The sequence below is a fragment of the Python bivittatus genome, unplaced genomic scaffold (assembly GCF_059951505.1).
Source record: "Python bivittatus isolate LINGU-HERP-01145 unplaced genomic scaffold, Pbiv_v1 ctg000330_np1212, whole genome shotgun sequence".
In the NCBI taxonomy this organism is placed as follows: Eukaryota; Metazoa; Chordata; class Lepidosauria; order Squamata; family Pythonidae; genus Python; species Python bivittatus.
Window position 1 is genome coordinate 47,297,796 of NW_028277058.1, and position 14,706 is coordinate 47,312,501.

The window sequence follows — 14,706 nt, forward strand, 5'->3', positions numbered from 1 at the left end:
TCACTTCGTAAGAGTGATAATAAAACACATCTCCCTAAAATATTCCAGTGCCAACTCCATCTTTAACGTTGTATCTTTGTATGACAATTGTGTTTATTATAGGCCAGTGGATGGGACTGAAAACATAAGACTTCTCATTATGTTGTGAACACTAAAGGCTCTGATCTTCCATGTGACATCAATTATTCCATTTATAAGAGTTTGTTTCCTTTGCTTTTTGTTCTTTGTTTTATGGGAGGCTGGCTGTTGCATTCTCTACATAGCTGTCAAACAAGCAGCTTGATACAAATCCTGCTCTTTCTCTGATGTGCAGATGTTACATTTTAGTTCTGCAGCCCAACAATTGTCTTAGTACCAGGACACATTGGAAGTTGCATGCCATCTTTCAGCTGCTCAGCTGGGTCACAACTGTAAGATTTTGCAAACATTCATGGCCAATTCTTCATCTTAGAAATGAGTTAAGTACTCTAACTTTATGATAGATATACATATTAGTAGAGTAAACATTCCAAAGCAACCCTCAGTCATTCTTTACTTTAAAAAAAAAAAAAAAAAAAGCAGCAACAGCTACTATGGAAATCATGAAAGAGGTATCAGGGACATCACAGATATTAACCAATAGGGCATTCTTCATAAATGATATTTTCCCATTAAAGTTGAATCACTCAAAAAAATCTGAGCTTCTACAAACCACTTTTTTTTTTTTAGATAAATAACACTTTGTAGAGCAACAAGTCAGTATTAGACTGCGGCATCATTTTTAGCCAGAGTTTTGCATCTCTCTTTATACTGTACTTGGGTATTTCCACCTGGGTAATTTGTCTCTTGTCACAGTCAATAAAACTGAACCTTTCTGTTGTGGTAGTAACTCTGATTCAGCCACATCAAGTGTAGTGATGTAGTGATGTAGTGAAATCAGTGAATAAGTGAGCAGATGCAACAATATAATCTGAAAGTTGTACAGTATGAGTATAGATTTTAATTACCAGTGCAATAACAAGAGGATCTAGCCATTTAGCCTATAGAAAGAAGACTGTGGTCTATGATCTCTGAAACTTCATAAGCAAGTGTTAAACAAGGAAGCACTAGTTCTGTATTTTACTCTCAGTGGTAAAGGTTTACTATTAGAAGTTATTAAATCATGGCAAATTACAAGTCTGAAAAATAAAATGATTGCACTATGTTACGTTCATTGCACAGTTGTTTTTTTTAATTCTAGCATTATTAAGTTAAACAAATCAGTGTAACCTTTTCTACAAGTGCCTTACTGTTGATATATTTGATTATTGTTTCATTTATTGATCAAGGGACCTATATGATTGCAGTCTGGTACAGTAAGCATTTCTCTTACTTTACCAAAAAAGGGGGAAAGGGAGCAGAAGCCAGGGGCTTAGCTAAAGAAGCTTAATAGAAAGAGAATTATGTACAAAGAAAGTGGGAAAAAACAGATGTTAGGAAAGCATTCACATCTAAGAAGAGAAGCAAAGGCCCTTCTGAGAGAGTTCTTGCACCTGTTCTCAAAATTCAGACTGTGCCTACTGGCTCAAAATGGTTGGGAATTCTTGTATTTGACAAATCAAGAAAAGAAGTTAAACAAGGAGGAACAAGAGTGTACTAGCTTTTAGAATTAAGAAGAATGGAATTATACTTAATGATGGCTTTTCCCAATGTCATGACTCTCAGATATCCTGGGTTACAAGTTCTGTCATTCCCAGCCATTATGTCTTGTTGATTGGAATGCTCTACTGTACTTAAACTTTATATCCTTCATTCCTAGACTTTTTTTTCCCCAGACATTCTTTAAAATTGAAAGAGAACCTGCAGTGGGTGGAATCAACTTACGGGTATTTTGTGGAGAATTAGTGTAAGAGGTTAAGCACCGTTTTCATATCCCCTATGTTCATTTTCTCCATGGACTCAACCATTGGCAAAATAGCACAGAAGTGGTTTGTCACTGCTTTCTACTAGGGTATTTTCTTAATCTAACCTACAACTCTCATATTCCCAGATGAACCCCCAGTCAAGTACTAAGAATGCCATCCCAGCTTAGCTTTCAGGCCTAGGCAAGATCAGCGGGGAACTTCTACCTGCTAAGACATATTCAGCATTATAGTTTATCATTCTGTTTATGAAATATGTCATCCCAATCTAAAAGTACAGCTTGCATTTTAGGTGAGATAAAAATAAAAGGTAATATAAAGAGCAATGTACAGTCCTCACTTTGGGCATACATTCAAGGGATAAAGCATTTTGCAAAAAGAAGTGAACACATTTTTTAATCTCTTAAAAACCTTGAAAAAGGAAATTTGTGACTCAGATTTGCAGCATGGTCCCCCCTTCTTGGGTGAGAAGACAGTACTCCATGGCCACTGAAACCACAAAGCCATAATCCTGCTTTGTTTATCCAACATCGAAGAACATCCATTTGCTAGGACTGCAGCTGTAAGGTTAGTCTCGAAATGCACTCAGTGTGTTCCAACCCAAGCAGTGGTTTTCAAAATTCCACCCTTATCACTTTTGTTTTATTTAGCTCTCACAGGCCATATAACTATTTCTATATGCACAAGAAAAGCTGTTGCAAACATGCCACCGTCAAGAGCGCTTGCAAACTGACAAAAGAGTGAACGTGTTCTTTCAAGTGTAGTCATAGCTTCGTAAAACAGCATAATTTTTTTTTTCACATTAATAATGAGCTGGGAGCCAGTCAAGCTAGAGGAAGGAGCTCTGGATCAGGCAGGAGCAACCCAAAACCAGGAGCTGTTTTTATTGAGGTTCTGGTACACATGTCCCCTGCCTGCCAATAATCCCAACTAAAAAACTATCCTTTGTGCTGCAAAAAATAATAGATTAAAAGCTTCCTAGGACTATCATGCCTGCTTTTTCAATATACAAAAAGGATGGGTTTTATCCTGTAGGGCAGGGTTCCTCAACCTCAGCAACTTTAAGATGGGTGGACTTCAACACCCAGAATTCCCCAGCCAGCATGGTGGTGAAGTCCACCCATCTTAAAGTTCACCCATGGTGAAGTCCACCCATCTTAAAGTTGCTGAGGTTGAGGAACCCTGCTGTAGGGCTTTGGGTTCATCTCTCTTGTCAGATGTTGAACTACTGCTGTTTGAATTCTTACTTTTGATTTGTTTTGCTTCTTTTATATTTAAATTGTGAATCACCTAGAATGCATTTTGACACAGAAGGGTAGAAGTTTTGTAAGTCTTCCTTCTCTCTCCACCATTCAAGGGCAGAATCCTGCTTTTATAGCACAACAGTACTGCCCCAGTTTCACAGGAAATTTCTTTGGAAACTGTGGGGAACTTCTACCATTTGAAGAACGTACCATGAATGATTTCCTATTGAAGAGCAAATGTCTGACAGTGCAATCTTATACTTGTCTATTCAGTCAGTAAAGCCCCACTGATTTACTGCCTGTTCAACATATATAGAATTACAAGTCTAATTACAAGGGATGAAAAATAAAGGAAAAGGGATCTCTATCATACAGTCTTTGTTTTCCGTAAATTAAACAAAACTGTCCAGCAAAAATCTACCTACTTACTAGTTATAATTTTCCACTGAACATACTTCTGAATAAAGGCACTCCAAATTGTTCTTAGTGGATTAAGCTTCTTGTTAAATATGAATAAAATACTAAAGTAATAGATATTGATCTGGAGTTTGAAAGTCTGCATCAGTTGGTTTTAATTTTATAATAAATTATAATTTTATAATAAATTGGTAAAGGGGATATATTTTAGTAGTTTGTGAGTTTTATACAAAAATTCTTCTCACACGAGAAGAACAATCGATCTCTGTTTGCTTACTAGCCATATGTAAACAAAATGGAAGGAAAACAACATTCACATTTCAAATCTGTGTTTCCAATTTTAAGTGCATTTTATAATGGCATTTTTAGTCAAAGGTTTGTTTTCTCCAAATAGGTATTCTGTATCATTTATATGGTGCTTTGTAACAGGTTTTAGGACAAGTCACATATAAAAGTCTCGCTGCAGTTATCATATATAAAAACAAAGTTCCATTAGTTTTTTCCAACTTTTTGTCAATCAGTCTCAAAAGAAACCTCTCTGGCTTCAGTTATATATTAATCTTTAAAATGTTCTGAATTAATATATGTATATGTCCAATTTTTCTTAGTTTTACATCTCCATCAAGCATGTTAAAAAGTCCCCTCTTATTGTTCACATTTCCAACATATATTTGAAGTACCTTTATATATTTAGACAAAGTACCTTTATACATTTTAGACAATTTTCTCAGTGACAACATATCATTATATACAATGACACATTATTTTAGAAATCTTTTCTTTAAGATTATAACATAATGTAAATTTCAGTCCTTTCAACTGCATGTTCTCCCGTTGTTCCATTTGTATGTTATAACCAACATTTTAGCCCATTTTATCGTACATTCTTTCACTTCTTCTTTTTCTGTTTCAAATTTCAATAAAAGTGTATACATTTTAGCAATAACATGTTCATCATTTGTACACAATTCTGTTTCAAATGAGGACTACCTATATTCTATCTTGTATGAAAGAAACTGCTTCTCAGATGGCACCTGTCTGAATTTTTTTTTTTCCCAATTGCAATATACTTACATTTTTTTAAAAAACTAAACATGACTGCAGTGTTTCTAGGCTAGAGTCCTACACACAAGAATGGAATCCTCCATTATAAAATCTTTCACAAAATTAAAACCAAGAAACTGACGTGTAATATTCTGGTAGTTAATTTCATTACATTGTTTACAGAAACATGAGTTCTGCTGGCCCTGAAGGGAGAAAGAAAATGAGGGAATGTGATGGATTGATTGAATCACTGGTATATTATATACAAGGAACTACTGCAGATCGAAAACCAGATGATAAGGTAACTTTTCCAAACTAATGGAATCTCTAGGATTAAGATGGAGAGCATTTATTTCTGGCACAGTCTCCAAGGTGTGTTAATATTCATCCCCTCTTATAAATCATCCAATGACTTTATAATGCCACTTTTGGGGACATTCTGATGATGTTGCAAAAGTCCTTGAAAACCCAGCTGTTCTCCCAGGCTTTGGGTTAGGGTGGTTGCTGAACCACTGTAACTTGTTCTGATTTTCTCTTCTGGATATCCATGTTCTGTTTCTTAATTTTTATTGTTTCTTGCTTTTAAAGCCCAGAGTCGTTTAGAATCAAGCAGCTGCTGAAGTTTAATATAAGTAATAAATAGATCTCCAGCTAAAAAGTTCTTAGTTCCATGTTAATATATTCTGCTGAAAACAACTTGCTTGAGATTGCCCTGAAGCTTCACAGCAAAGCACAAATACAACATAGGCTAAAATACTACCCAGAGATCTCCAGCACCCTCCAAATGCTGCTCTCATGATTCTCAGCCATAGTGGTTGGGAGTGGTGGGAGTTGTTATCCAACATGTCTGGATGATGCTAAGTTGAAGAAGTATGACAAGATTTAACAAACCTAGACTTTCTCTTGGGCTTGCATACCCCAATATTGTCCTCCCTTTCTCTCTCTGGACTAGAAGGAAGGGTTTAGAAGAGTTCACCTCTGCTATTGATAAGGCCTCTATCCTCCAGTTCCAGAATAATAGAAACTGTAATAGATTAAGCTATGGTTGGTTTAAACAAGTAAAATTCAGTACTTTAAATTCAACCCTAAACAGCTGTCTGGTAGATTATTCAGGTATGAAATGAATTAAAATTTCTCATGTTTTATTAGTTGCTGTAAGTGGACCTAAACACACAAAACCATTCATTCATTCATTCATTCATTCATTCATTCATTCATTCATTCATTCATTCATTCATTCATTCATTCTAGAACCCTATCCTTTATCTGATGAGGCATTAGAGCTGATTTGAAACTTAAAATTTGCAGAGACACAGCTGCTATGCACAATTTACCAAGAGCTATAAAACAAGGCCAACATATCTGCTTGAAACTACATTTCATTCCAGCTCTTTCCCATTGTTTACATAGCCAGAGTAATGTGTATTTGTTCATTCTTCCAGGCTACAGAGAATTGTGTGTGTATTCTTCATAATCTTTCTTACCAGTTAGAGTCTGAGCTCCCTAGTAATTATACTGAGAAACTCTATGTGCCAAAAAGAGGTGATCCATCTAAGAACAACAGCATTGGATGTTTTGGAACAAGGAGCAGGAAAGCAAAGCAGGTAACAGAGAGTCAAGGAGGAAATAGTTTTGTGGTAGATTCCCCAGCATCTCTAAGTAAGGCTGAAAAACCTTTGTCTGAAACTCACAACTATCCACGTCAGTCCTCCCTAGAAGGATCTTTCTGGGAATGCTGGGAATTTTAGTCCCAGTAGATCTGGTGGGCAACACTTTGGAGATTGGCTAATATAGAGTACGTATGTATGTAATACGCAGATATGGTGGATGAAAATGATCACTTAAAAATGAAACAATACTCTTAAAAACAGTAAAAAAAAAAAGATAAGCAGTCCTTGACAGTAAGGGAAAAATCTGAAAAGTACAGATGGGGAATACTTTGACTGATTGATTAACTGATGAGTCAAATTAGCATTGACTCTTGGCAACCTCATAGATAGACCTTCTCCAGGATGAAATACCTTTATTAGGACTAACCAGAATGCTATAGAAAACTTGCTAATCTCGTAGAACCATTCATCAGGCCTGCTGGAAATAAATTAAGGTATGAGGTTGTGACCAAGTTTATACAATTTCAAGACAAATTTGTTAATCTAGTTTTTCTGATGTCTCCCCACCCCAAATGTTCTGTGGATCTAACAATTATTTGATATAATAAAGATGGGTACCCAACTTATAGAAAAATGTAACTGTTAGTTGTGAATCTCTTTCCTTTTTAAAGTATACTGTGTTTTCAAAGAAAGTAAAACTGGTCAGCCCCAGTAATCATGATTAACCAGCAGATGCAGCAATGGTCTATCTTCTCTAGTTCTTCTTAACAATTATCTTTATATGACTGACCAAACAGGGGTTACAGAGAGTTTATGCACTACTGAGTCCACACAATGATTTACAGACAGGCATGTAATCAAGATTTAGGACTGTTGGTCACTAGCTACTGTTAGGAGTCAGGCTAGTTGGACCCCTTTGGATCTGCCCCAAGAAGACTTTGGTTCTTACTCACCTCATTTCTGATATATTAATCTGTTTGCCTATTTAGAAGCAACAAGATCTGCCTCTGCCAGAGGAAAAGAGTAGCCCCAGAGGCATTGAAACCCTCTGGCATTCTACACTGATAAGGATATATCTGTCCTTAATAGCAAAAAGCACTAGAAACTTCACTCAAGAAGCATCTCTGGGAGCTCTGCAGAACCTCACTGCTGGCACTGGACCAGTAAGTATCTGAGAAGGACATGGATATGACTGGTATTAATATTGTTAGTTTACTGCTGTTTCTCTTGGGTAAGCTCAGAGCAGCATACAGGGGGGAGGGGGGGAATCCTTACAATGGAGCCATAGGGAATAGAACAGAATGCTAAAACCAGTACAGTGTTAAGCTGTTCAGCAATAAAGGCCTGGGTAGAAGTAGGTAATGGATACCTATAAATTACCTTGCTGGTACCTGGTCTCATTTTAATTTAATGCCTTGGGTTTTTTTTCAAATATCTAGGCAACCACTGCAAAAGGAAGAGCTGGTCTCTAGTTGCTGTTCATCTTTTAATTTGTATTGTCGAAGGCTTTCACGGCCAGCATACGATGGCTGATGTGGGTCTTCCGGGCTGTGTGGCCGTGATCTTGAAGTTTTGTTTCCTAACGTTTCGCCAGCACCTGTGACCGGCATCTTCAGAGTGCAGGAGCACAGACAGGAGCAGTTCTCTCTGTGCCCAGAGTGATGTGACTCACTCAACCCCCCCCACACACACCCAATCCCCCCTTCCCCCCCCCTCAGATCTCTATAAATAACCACAAAAAGGGTCACATCACCCTGGGCACAGAGAGAACTGCTCCTGTCTGTGCTCCTGCACTCTGAAGATGCCGGTCACAGGTGCTGGCGAAACATTAGGAAACAAAAGTTCAAGACCACGGCCACACAGCCCGGAAGACCCACACCAGCCATCTTTTAATTGTTAAGAAAGTCTACGGATCATTGATGCCCATTCTTTGCAACAAAATAGCCCCTTTATTTTGTTTTGAGGTGCTCCTAGACAAGGAGGACAGAAAAGGAAAAGACAGAACCCGTTGCCATTGGGAAACATGGAACTGTAGATGGCCCCATGGGAGATGAGAATAGTTAGCATAGTGAAAAGAAGCAACATGACCCAACAGGCTAGTCTTGCGATAGGAAGACAAGGAGATTAAGAATAACTGAACAGACTGGAACTAAGTGAAATTAATGGGACAACTTAGGGAGGTCCACCAGCACCAAAATCTGCTATACTATGTTGGGTATCACCTACTCATCTTTCATTATACCTTGGTATTTTGACTATGCCCTTCTGTAGTTTTCAGTAGCAGACACTTGTGCTGCTTCGTCAGTGAGACATTTCTTCTGATGCCAGCAACATTTTTGAAAAAGCATAAATTGACAAAGCACCATCCTCTTGGAAAAGGGTTTTGTATAATTGGGGTGTTGTTGGGTGAGTGCTTTGATTCTTTTTTGTTTGGCATATCATTTCTCTTTTTAAAAGAAAACACTTAAAGGAGCTCTTGTGCAGCTCCAAGTCTGGGTTAAAGTCTTCAAGGGCATTTCTAGATGTATTCTCCTAGCATCCCTTCCCTTCCAAGGAAACCATCAGTATCTCCTGCCACAGAATTCTGATCTTCCTGGGAAATGGGAACATTTTCTTAATACTTGGAATGCCTTTGCTCAAGGATTGACAGTAATGATAATCCTCTCTCTGGAAGAAAAATATGCACTGTACAGTATATGATGTCTATGATATGGAATGGTGAATTTCCTAAGCCTGAAAGCTGTGTGCTTCCTGACAGATGCCATTTGGGGTGGCTGACATCATTATCAAGAAGGCCAATGGCCTCCCAAATATTCGAAACATGCTACATGTGAGCAACTTAAACGTTAGGAAAACAGCTGTCTCCTTAGTCAGGAACTTGTCTCGTGACACCTTGCTGCAAAATGAAATAGGTAAATATACATTTCTAATAAACATTATTTGCATGGGTATTAACTGTATGACAGGATGTTACAATGTTGAACTAGACCTTCAGCAAGAAGAGTACCGCTATTTCTTCAACAAGCTATCAAGGCTGAGTATGAATTGTGTCCAATTTGATCTTTTTGAGGTGATACAAACCTACTAGGGTCGATATGTAGTTTCCCATGGCTATTGCTAGCCACAGGACACTATTCCAATTGCTTGGGAATCAGAATTGGACTAGTATGGCCTCCACTAGTCTTTGCCAAACTCTGGCTCTTCAAATGTGTTGAGGTTCCAAATACCAGAATGTTTGCAGCCATTTGAAATTTTGAGATTTTGCAATCCCAACAAAATTGGAGGGCTTCATATTATGGAAGATTGGCAAATGCTCTTACCCACTGCTTACCTGTCTTATCACTGTTTAGGGTTCATAGCGGTTTAACCGTATTACAGGTGGTAATGTGCAGCTTACTATGTACAGAATGTATCCGCACACTCTGCATAAAATTCAGGTACACAGATCACACTAATCAGATGGATGCATATAGTAGTCTAGAAGTATGTGCCTTGTGCATAGGTTATCCGTACATCATGATTTTAAAATATTCAAATTGCATAGATCAGGGGTCACAGGCTTTGATTTCTGAATATTAGACTTCTGCATCCACATTAAGCCTAACAAACATGTTAGAGTACGGTGACATGCATAATGTATGAACATGATCTTAATCTCTCCCTACACATAGGATTTGAACATCAGCAGAAGGACCCAAATACAAGTAACTCACTTTCTTCTGTATTCACGGAATAATAAACTCAACACTATAATCTGATAGGAAAGCTCAATTTCAGGCAGCTGCATCTTCCCTCTTAGGGCAAAAGAGTGTGGCAGAAAAACTACCGAGGGTGGTATGGGGTGGGGAAGAAGTCAGTGAAGCCAAGAACTCCTTACCTGATCCTGCAGAAGTGGAGATGGGAGCCATCTGCAACTTCACCAGGCAAGATTCCAATAGCCTTGGTTGATACAAGTTCTGGGAATCTAATAGGGACCATAGACATTTTACTTTCATTTCTTGAACCATCATCAAGAGAAGTAAATTTACATTGAAAGGTTATTGCAGAAGTATCTTTAAATTCATTAACTACATTGGCTGGACTTCAGGAGTCCTTTCTTCCAACCCAAGTGCTTGAGAAAGGCAAGTTCTGGATCTACTGCAATGGAAATAGTGGTAGCATAAACCCTAACCTTTTCATAGAGTAAATTTGCAGGAAAAAAATGGAACATTTTCACTACAACTAACTAGTTAGTTAGATACAAGCATATTTTACAGAACATGTGATGGGTATGTTTAAACTTTAGAATAAGGGCACACCTTGGTTATTTTTCAGCCAGAGAAATATTGCCGGATTTGATTGCCATACTTCCAGATTATGCCCCAACATCCGATGTAGCCAATGAGACCACTGCTTCTGCTTGCTATGCTTTGTACAACCTGACTCAAAACAATTCCCAGAATGCTCGGCTTCTCTTGAATCATGATGGCGTTTCAAAGGTTATGAATATCAGCACAAGTGACAGGTGGGTATCCATTCATAAAATGAATATCTGTAATATGTAACTTTGCAGCAAAAGATACATTCAGGATAGAATTTTTCTGTTCTTGATTTAAAAAAAAATGTTTAAATGGAGTCTGAAAATACCTGTTTTTAAGGCCTGTGATCTCTTCTGCTTCTCCTTTTCCTATTCCCTTCAGTAGGATCTTTTATCTTTCCTTAATAGGTTTGTTTCAAACTGAAACTCTGTAGCACGTTTTGTTCTTTTTAACTTCATGCTGCACTGCTTTAAAAGTCATTTTTATTACTGTGTTCTCAGCAAAAGTGGTAGAGCTGCCTCAATCCTCTTATATTCCTTGTGGTCTCATGCCGATCTCCACAGTGCTTACAAAAAGGTAAGCTAGCGGAATAGATAGGAATCTTTTGAAAATGCTTTACAAACCTGGGGTTATTTTTCCGGATCTTTGCTAAAAATGCACATTCCGATCAACAGAGCCAAAGCCTTTTCAATGTAAAGCCTTGACCCATGCAACATTTTGTTTTTCCACTTTGGTATTAGTTTTTCTTGTTTTTTTTAAATGAATGTCATACCCTAATGCATTTTTGGTATTATAAATATTTAAGACTCAACCCTAATTTACCCTATCAGAGATTTGGAATTGTTAATTAAGATGGAAATGGGTTTCAGGTCCTTTTGTTATGTTTGCCATAGTACTATACCCTAGCACAGAAAGTGCCTTTGTGAATAGAATATGCAAAAACATTCTTTTTAGACTGGAAAGTGGCATTTACTGTCACTTTCTGCTTCTGCATTCTTTCAGACAGGTAACACCTGTTTTCCCCCTTAACACTTTTTAATTTTCTCCAACAATGGGATGGTTTCCTAGAGATAACACAACTAACAAACCCCCAAAGACTTCTGAGTTGTTGAAACATTTCAGGCTGACCAGTGAGCGAGAAAATACTCCTTTCCAAGTTAGGCTTCTCAAATGCCCTGCCTTTAAATTAGAGGAGCACAAATTGAATTCCCAGGGCCGCACTTAGCTGAAAAAGTCTTAAGGCCAGCCCAGGCAAAGGAATGATCAGATTGTCACTGGTAGTGTGAGCAAAGGGGAAAACCACTAAATATGCAACTGGGAGGTAATCCTATCAAAGATATTTAATTTCAGTTAAATTTGAATGGAAATGAAATGTTGACTTGCCCCGGCCATGTTTTAGAACATAGCCTCCAGCATACCAGTCAAAAGCTGAGCCTGGCATTTGGCCCAATAGAAGTTGCAGGTTCAGGCTTTAAATGGTAACGTTCAGTATTTTACTGCCAGAGGCAGCAGGTCCATTTAAATTAATGGAAGTTTTATGTATATGTAAATATACACCATCAATCAGTGTTTGCTGATATAATGTAAATTTTACATATCAATTTAATTGCATAGTTAACTGTTATGTTAACTTTTGTTTTTCAATGTAATACTGAGCACACAGGTCGTTTTCATAGGGATCGCAATGTATTGCTCTCTACCCAGTCACAATCCTGGCATACATTAATATAATAATAATATAATTAATATAATACAATATAATATAATATATTCCAGACTGTAATTAATATGAGAAAATAATATCTTGTTAGTTATGTATATATGGTTTGTAACTGTTCCCTACAACAGTCTAGACTAGTTTTCTCCAATCTGGTACCCCCCAACGGTGTTGGACTACAACTCTCAAATTCCGAGGCAGCATGACCAACAAATAGAGGCCAATATATTGGAAAAGTTGGTCTACACCCTCCTGGGACATAGCCTAATTTAAGTATCTTTCAGATCTACACTAATTTAAACCAATCTTAAACCAATCTTAGAAAAACTGAATGTATATCTTTTCTAGACTCCCAAAGTAGCTTCAGTAAGATGTGTATCTCATCTCTAATATATGTTTGATAACTTATCATTGTGTTTTTAGAATTGTTGTTAACTAGAATTTAATTCCTTTTATTTTTATTTTTACTTTAAAGGCTAATTATAAGAAAACGGATTTCATCAACAATCGAACATTAAAAGCCTATAATTCACTGAAAGACTGAAAAGCTGGACAGGTCTTAAAGACCTGTATGGAAAAGCAGGACAGACATGTCCTCCTCATTCAGTCAGTACCAAGAACTGTGTTGCATCTCCCATGGAAGAGTGTTTTATATTTACAATGAGTGTCCAGAATAAAGTGGTGATCCCCATATTATCTGCCATTATACCCCTGCTTATTGTTCCTCTTAAAATCAAGACTCATCTGTAAACCTAATGAAATCCAAGCTGCAACCTAGTAAATAATTTTAGTATCAAACCTGATACTGATAGCCACTGCACGCATTGTGCTAGGTCAGTTTGGGGGCAATCGTCCACATCAGTGTCTTGTTTTTATATTATGGAAAATTAATAACCAAAGAAGATGGGATTCGGGAATTCTTGCTGAAACCTTGTGTTCGTTTTCTTTTTGCTAAACTTAGTATAGTGAGTGCTTCATACAAAACTGCCTCTGATCTGCAGACATTTATGCAGATTTTCTGAATATGCAGATTCTGTATAAACTGCTCTTGAATAATATTTTGCTAGGTTGTAATTTTTCAGTATAATCCTCTTCATGCATGTATGGTTACTGGTTTTTTTTTAACTGAAATATTGTATTGTTGGAGATACTTTTAAAATTCCTTATCTCCGCATCCTGAATTTACCAGTGCAGGAGACTTTTCAAATTTTGTTGTATAAAATTTGTTGAAACAATGCCAAGTTGCTCTCTTACAGTGTGGTCTGTTTTATGATCATTTTGACCAGAAGAACAAAATGCTTCCCATGCTTTCAACTGTAACTTGTTCATCAGGAATGGGCATCTACACCATGTGTGTGTGTGTGTGTGTGTGTGTGTGAGAGAGAGAGAGAGAGAGAGGGAGGGAGGGAGGGAGGGAGAGAGAGAGAGAGAGAGAGAGAGCATTTGTGATACTGTCACCATGCAAAAGATGCAGTTAATGCATATTGCGTAATTAGCATCATTTGCACATGGCATATGTGACTCCTACCTGACAACTATGGCTATAGCATTGCACATGCTCAACTGGGGACTGAAGATGTCCTCCCTTATGCTTCCTGAAGACTTGTGAGATGGACTGTGAGGGCCAGTTTCTCTTCCGCCAGCAACACACCCAGCAGACAGGGCTCTCTTCACTTACAAGTTCAGACACAGGAGAAGATAATGTGGGTCTGTGCTGCACATAGAAAGCAAAGGTCAAAGATTCCAGTGATAAGTCTGACAGAGAGCTGAATGGTACTATATCTTAAGAGTGGCTTGATTACTTTTGTTACTTACACCTTCATAGAATGCCCTGGTTTATTTTTTAAACTGTATTTAGAGCATGTGCATGCTGCCTACTCTCATAACAGCTCAGTAACAGCTCAGTGGAGCTTGTTCCATGTGGCTGGTAAGGAAATGGGATCAACCCTCTCCACTGTAATGTATCAACAGTAGTTGTTTTTAGGAGTACGTGCATGGGAGATATTTATTTAGCCTCCCCACACCCATCTCAACAATGCATTCTTTCTAGAAGAAGCTAGGAGACTCACCAGAGGGTGTGACCGTCTCAGTGTTACTGTGACTATTTATTGTTGCAATGCTGAACACTCTTTGCTTGTGAAAGGCAGAGAGAATGTGTCAAATCCATTCAAATGAATGGCTGCCAACTTTCCAGTTGCCAATTCTTTCAGCATAATTTTTGAATTGAGTCTCTGCAGATCTTTACACATTTAACACAATATTAGATCCTAGGTGCACCTAGTAACCAAACAAAGCATACAGAATACTTGAGAGGGAGCTTTTCTGAAAAATAAACTTAGGTGGTTTAGGTTAAATTCCTGCCTGGTGTATCTGATTCCAAAGCATCCTTGTCTTATTCCTGCATTGTAGATTTAGGTGCATACTTAAAAATATGGAATGACACCTTATGTGATCATAAAAATAAAAGTTCTATAATCTTACTCCACATACAAGAAA

At 37.6% G+C, this 14,706-nt stretch overlaps 1 protein-coding gene across 1 annotated transcript in view; it reads left to right on the top strand.

Moving 5' to 3' along the window:
* PKP2 (plakophilin 2) overlaps window positions 1–13,446 on the top strand; it is a 52,887-nt gene extending 39,441 nt beyond the window's left edge. Inside the window, exons 7-13 of the mRNA XM_007428387.4 lie at window positions 4,769–4,886; window positions 6,028–6,189; window positions 7,185–7,358; window positions 8,954–9,107; window positions 10,510–10,699; window positions 10,994–11,069; window positions 12,686–13,446. Coding sequence (XP_007428449.1) covers window positions 4,769–4,886; window positions 6,028–6,189; window positions 7,185–7,358; window positions 8,954–9,107; window positions 10,510–10,699; window positions 10,994–11,069; window positions 12,686–12,754 — 943 coding nt within the window. The 3' untranslated portion in view covers window positions 12,755–13,446. The remainder of the gene's footprint in view (window positions 1–4,768; window positions 4,887–6,027; window positions 6,190–7,184; window positions 7,359–8,953; window positions 9,108–10,509; window positions 10,700–10,993; window positions 11,070–12,685) is intronic.
* The last annotated feature ends 1,260 nt before the right edge of the window (window positions 13,447–14,706 follow it).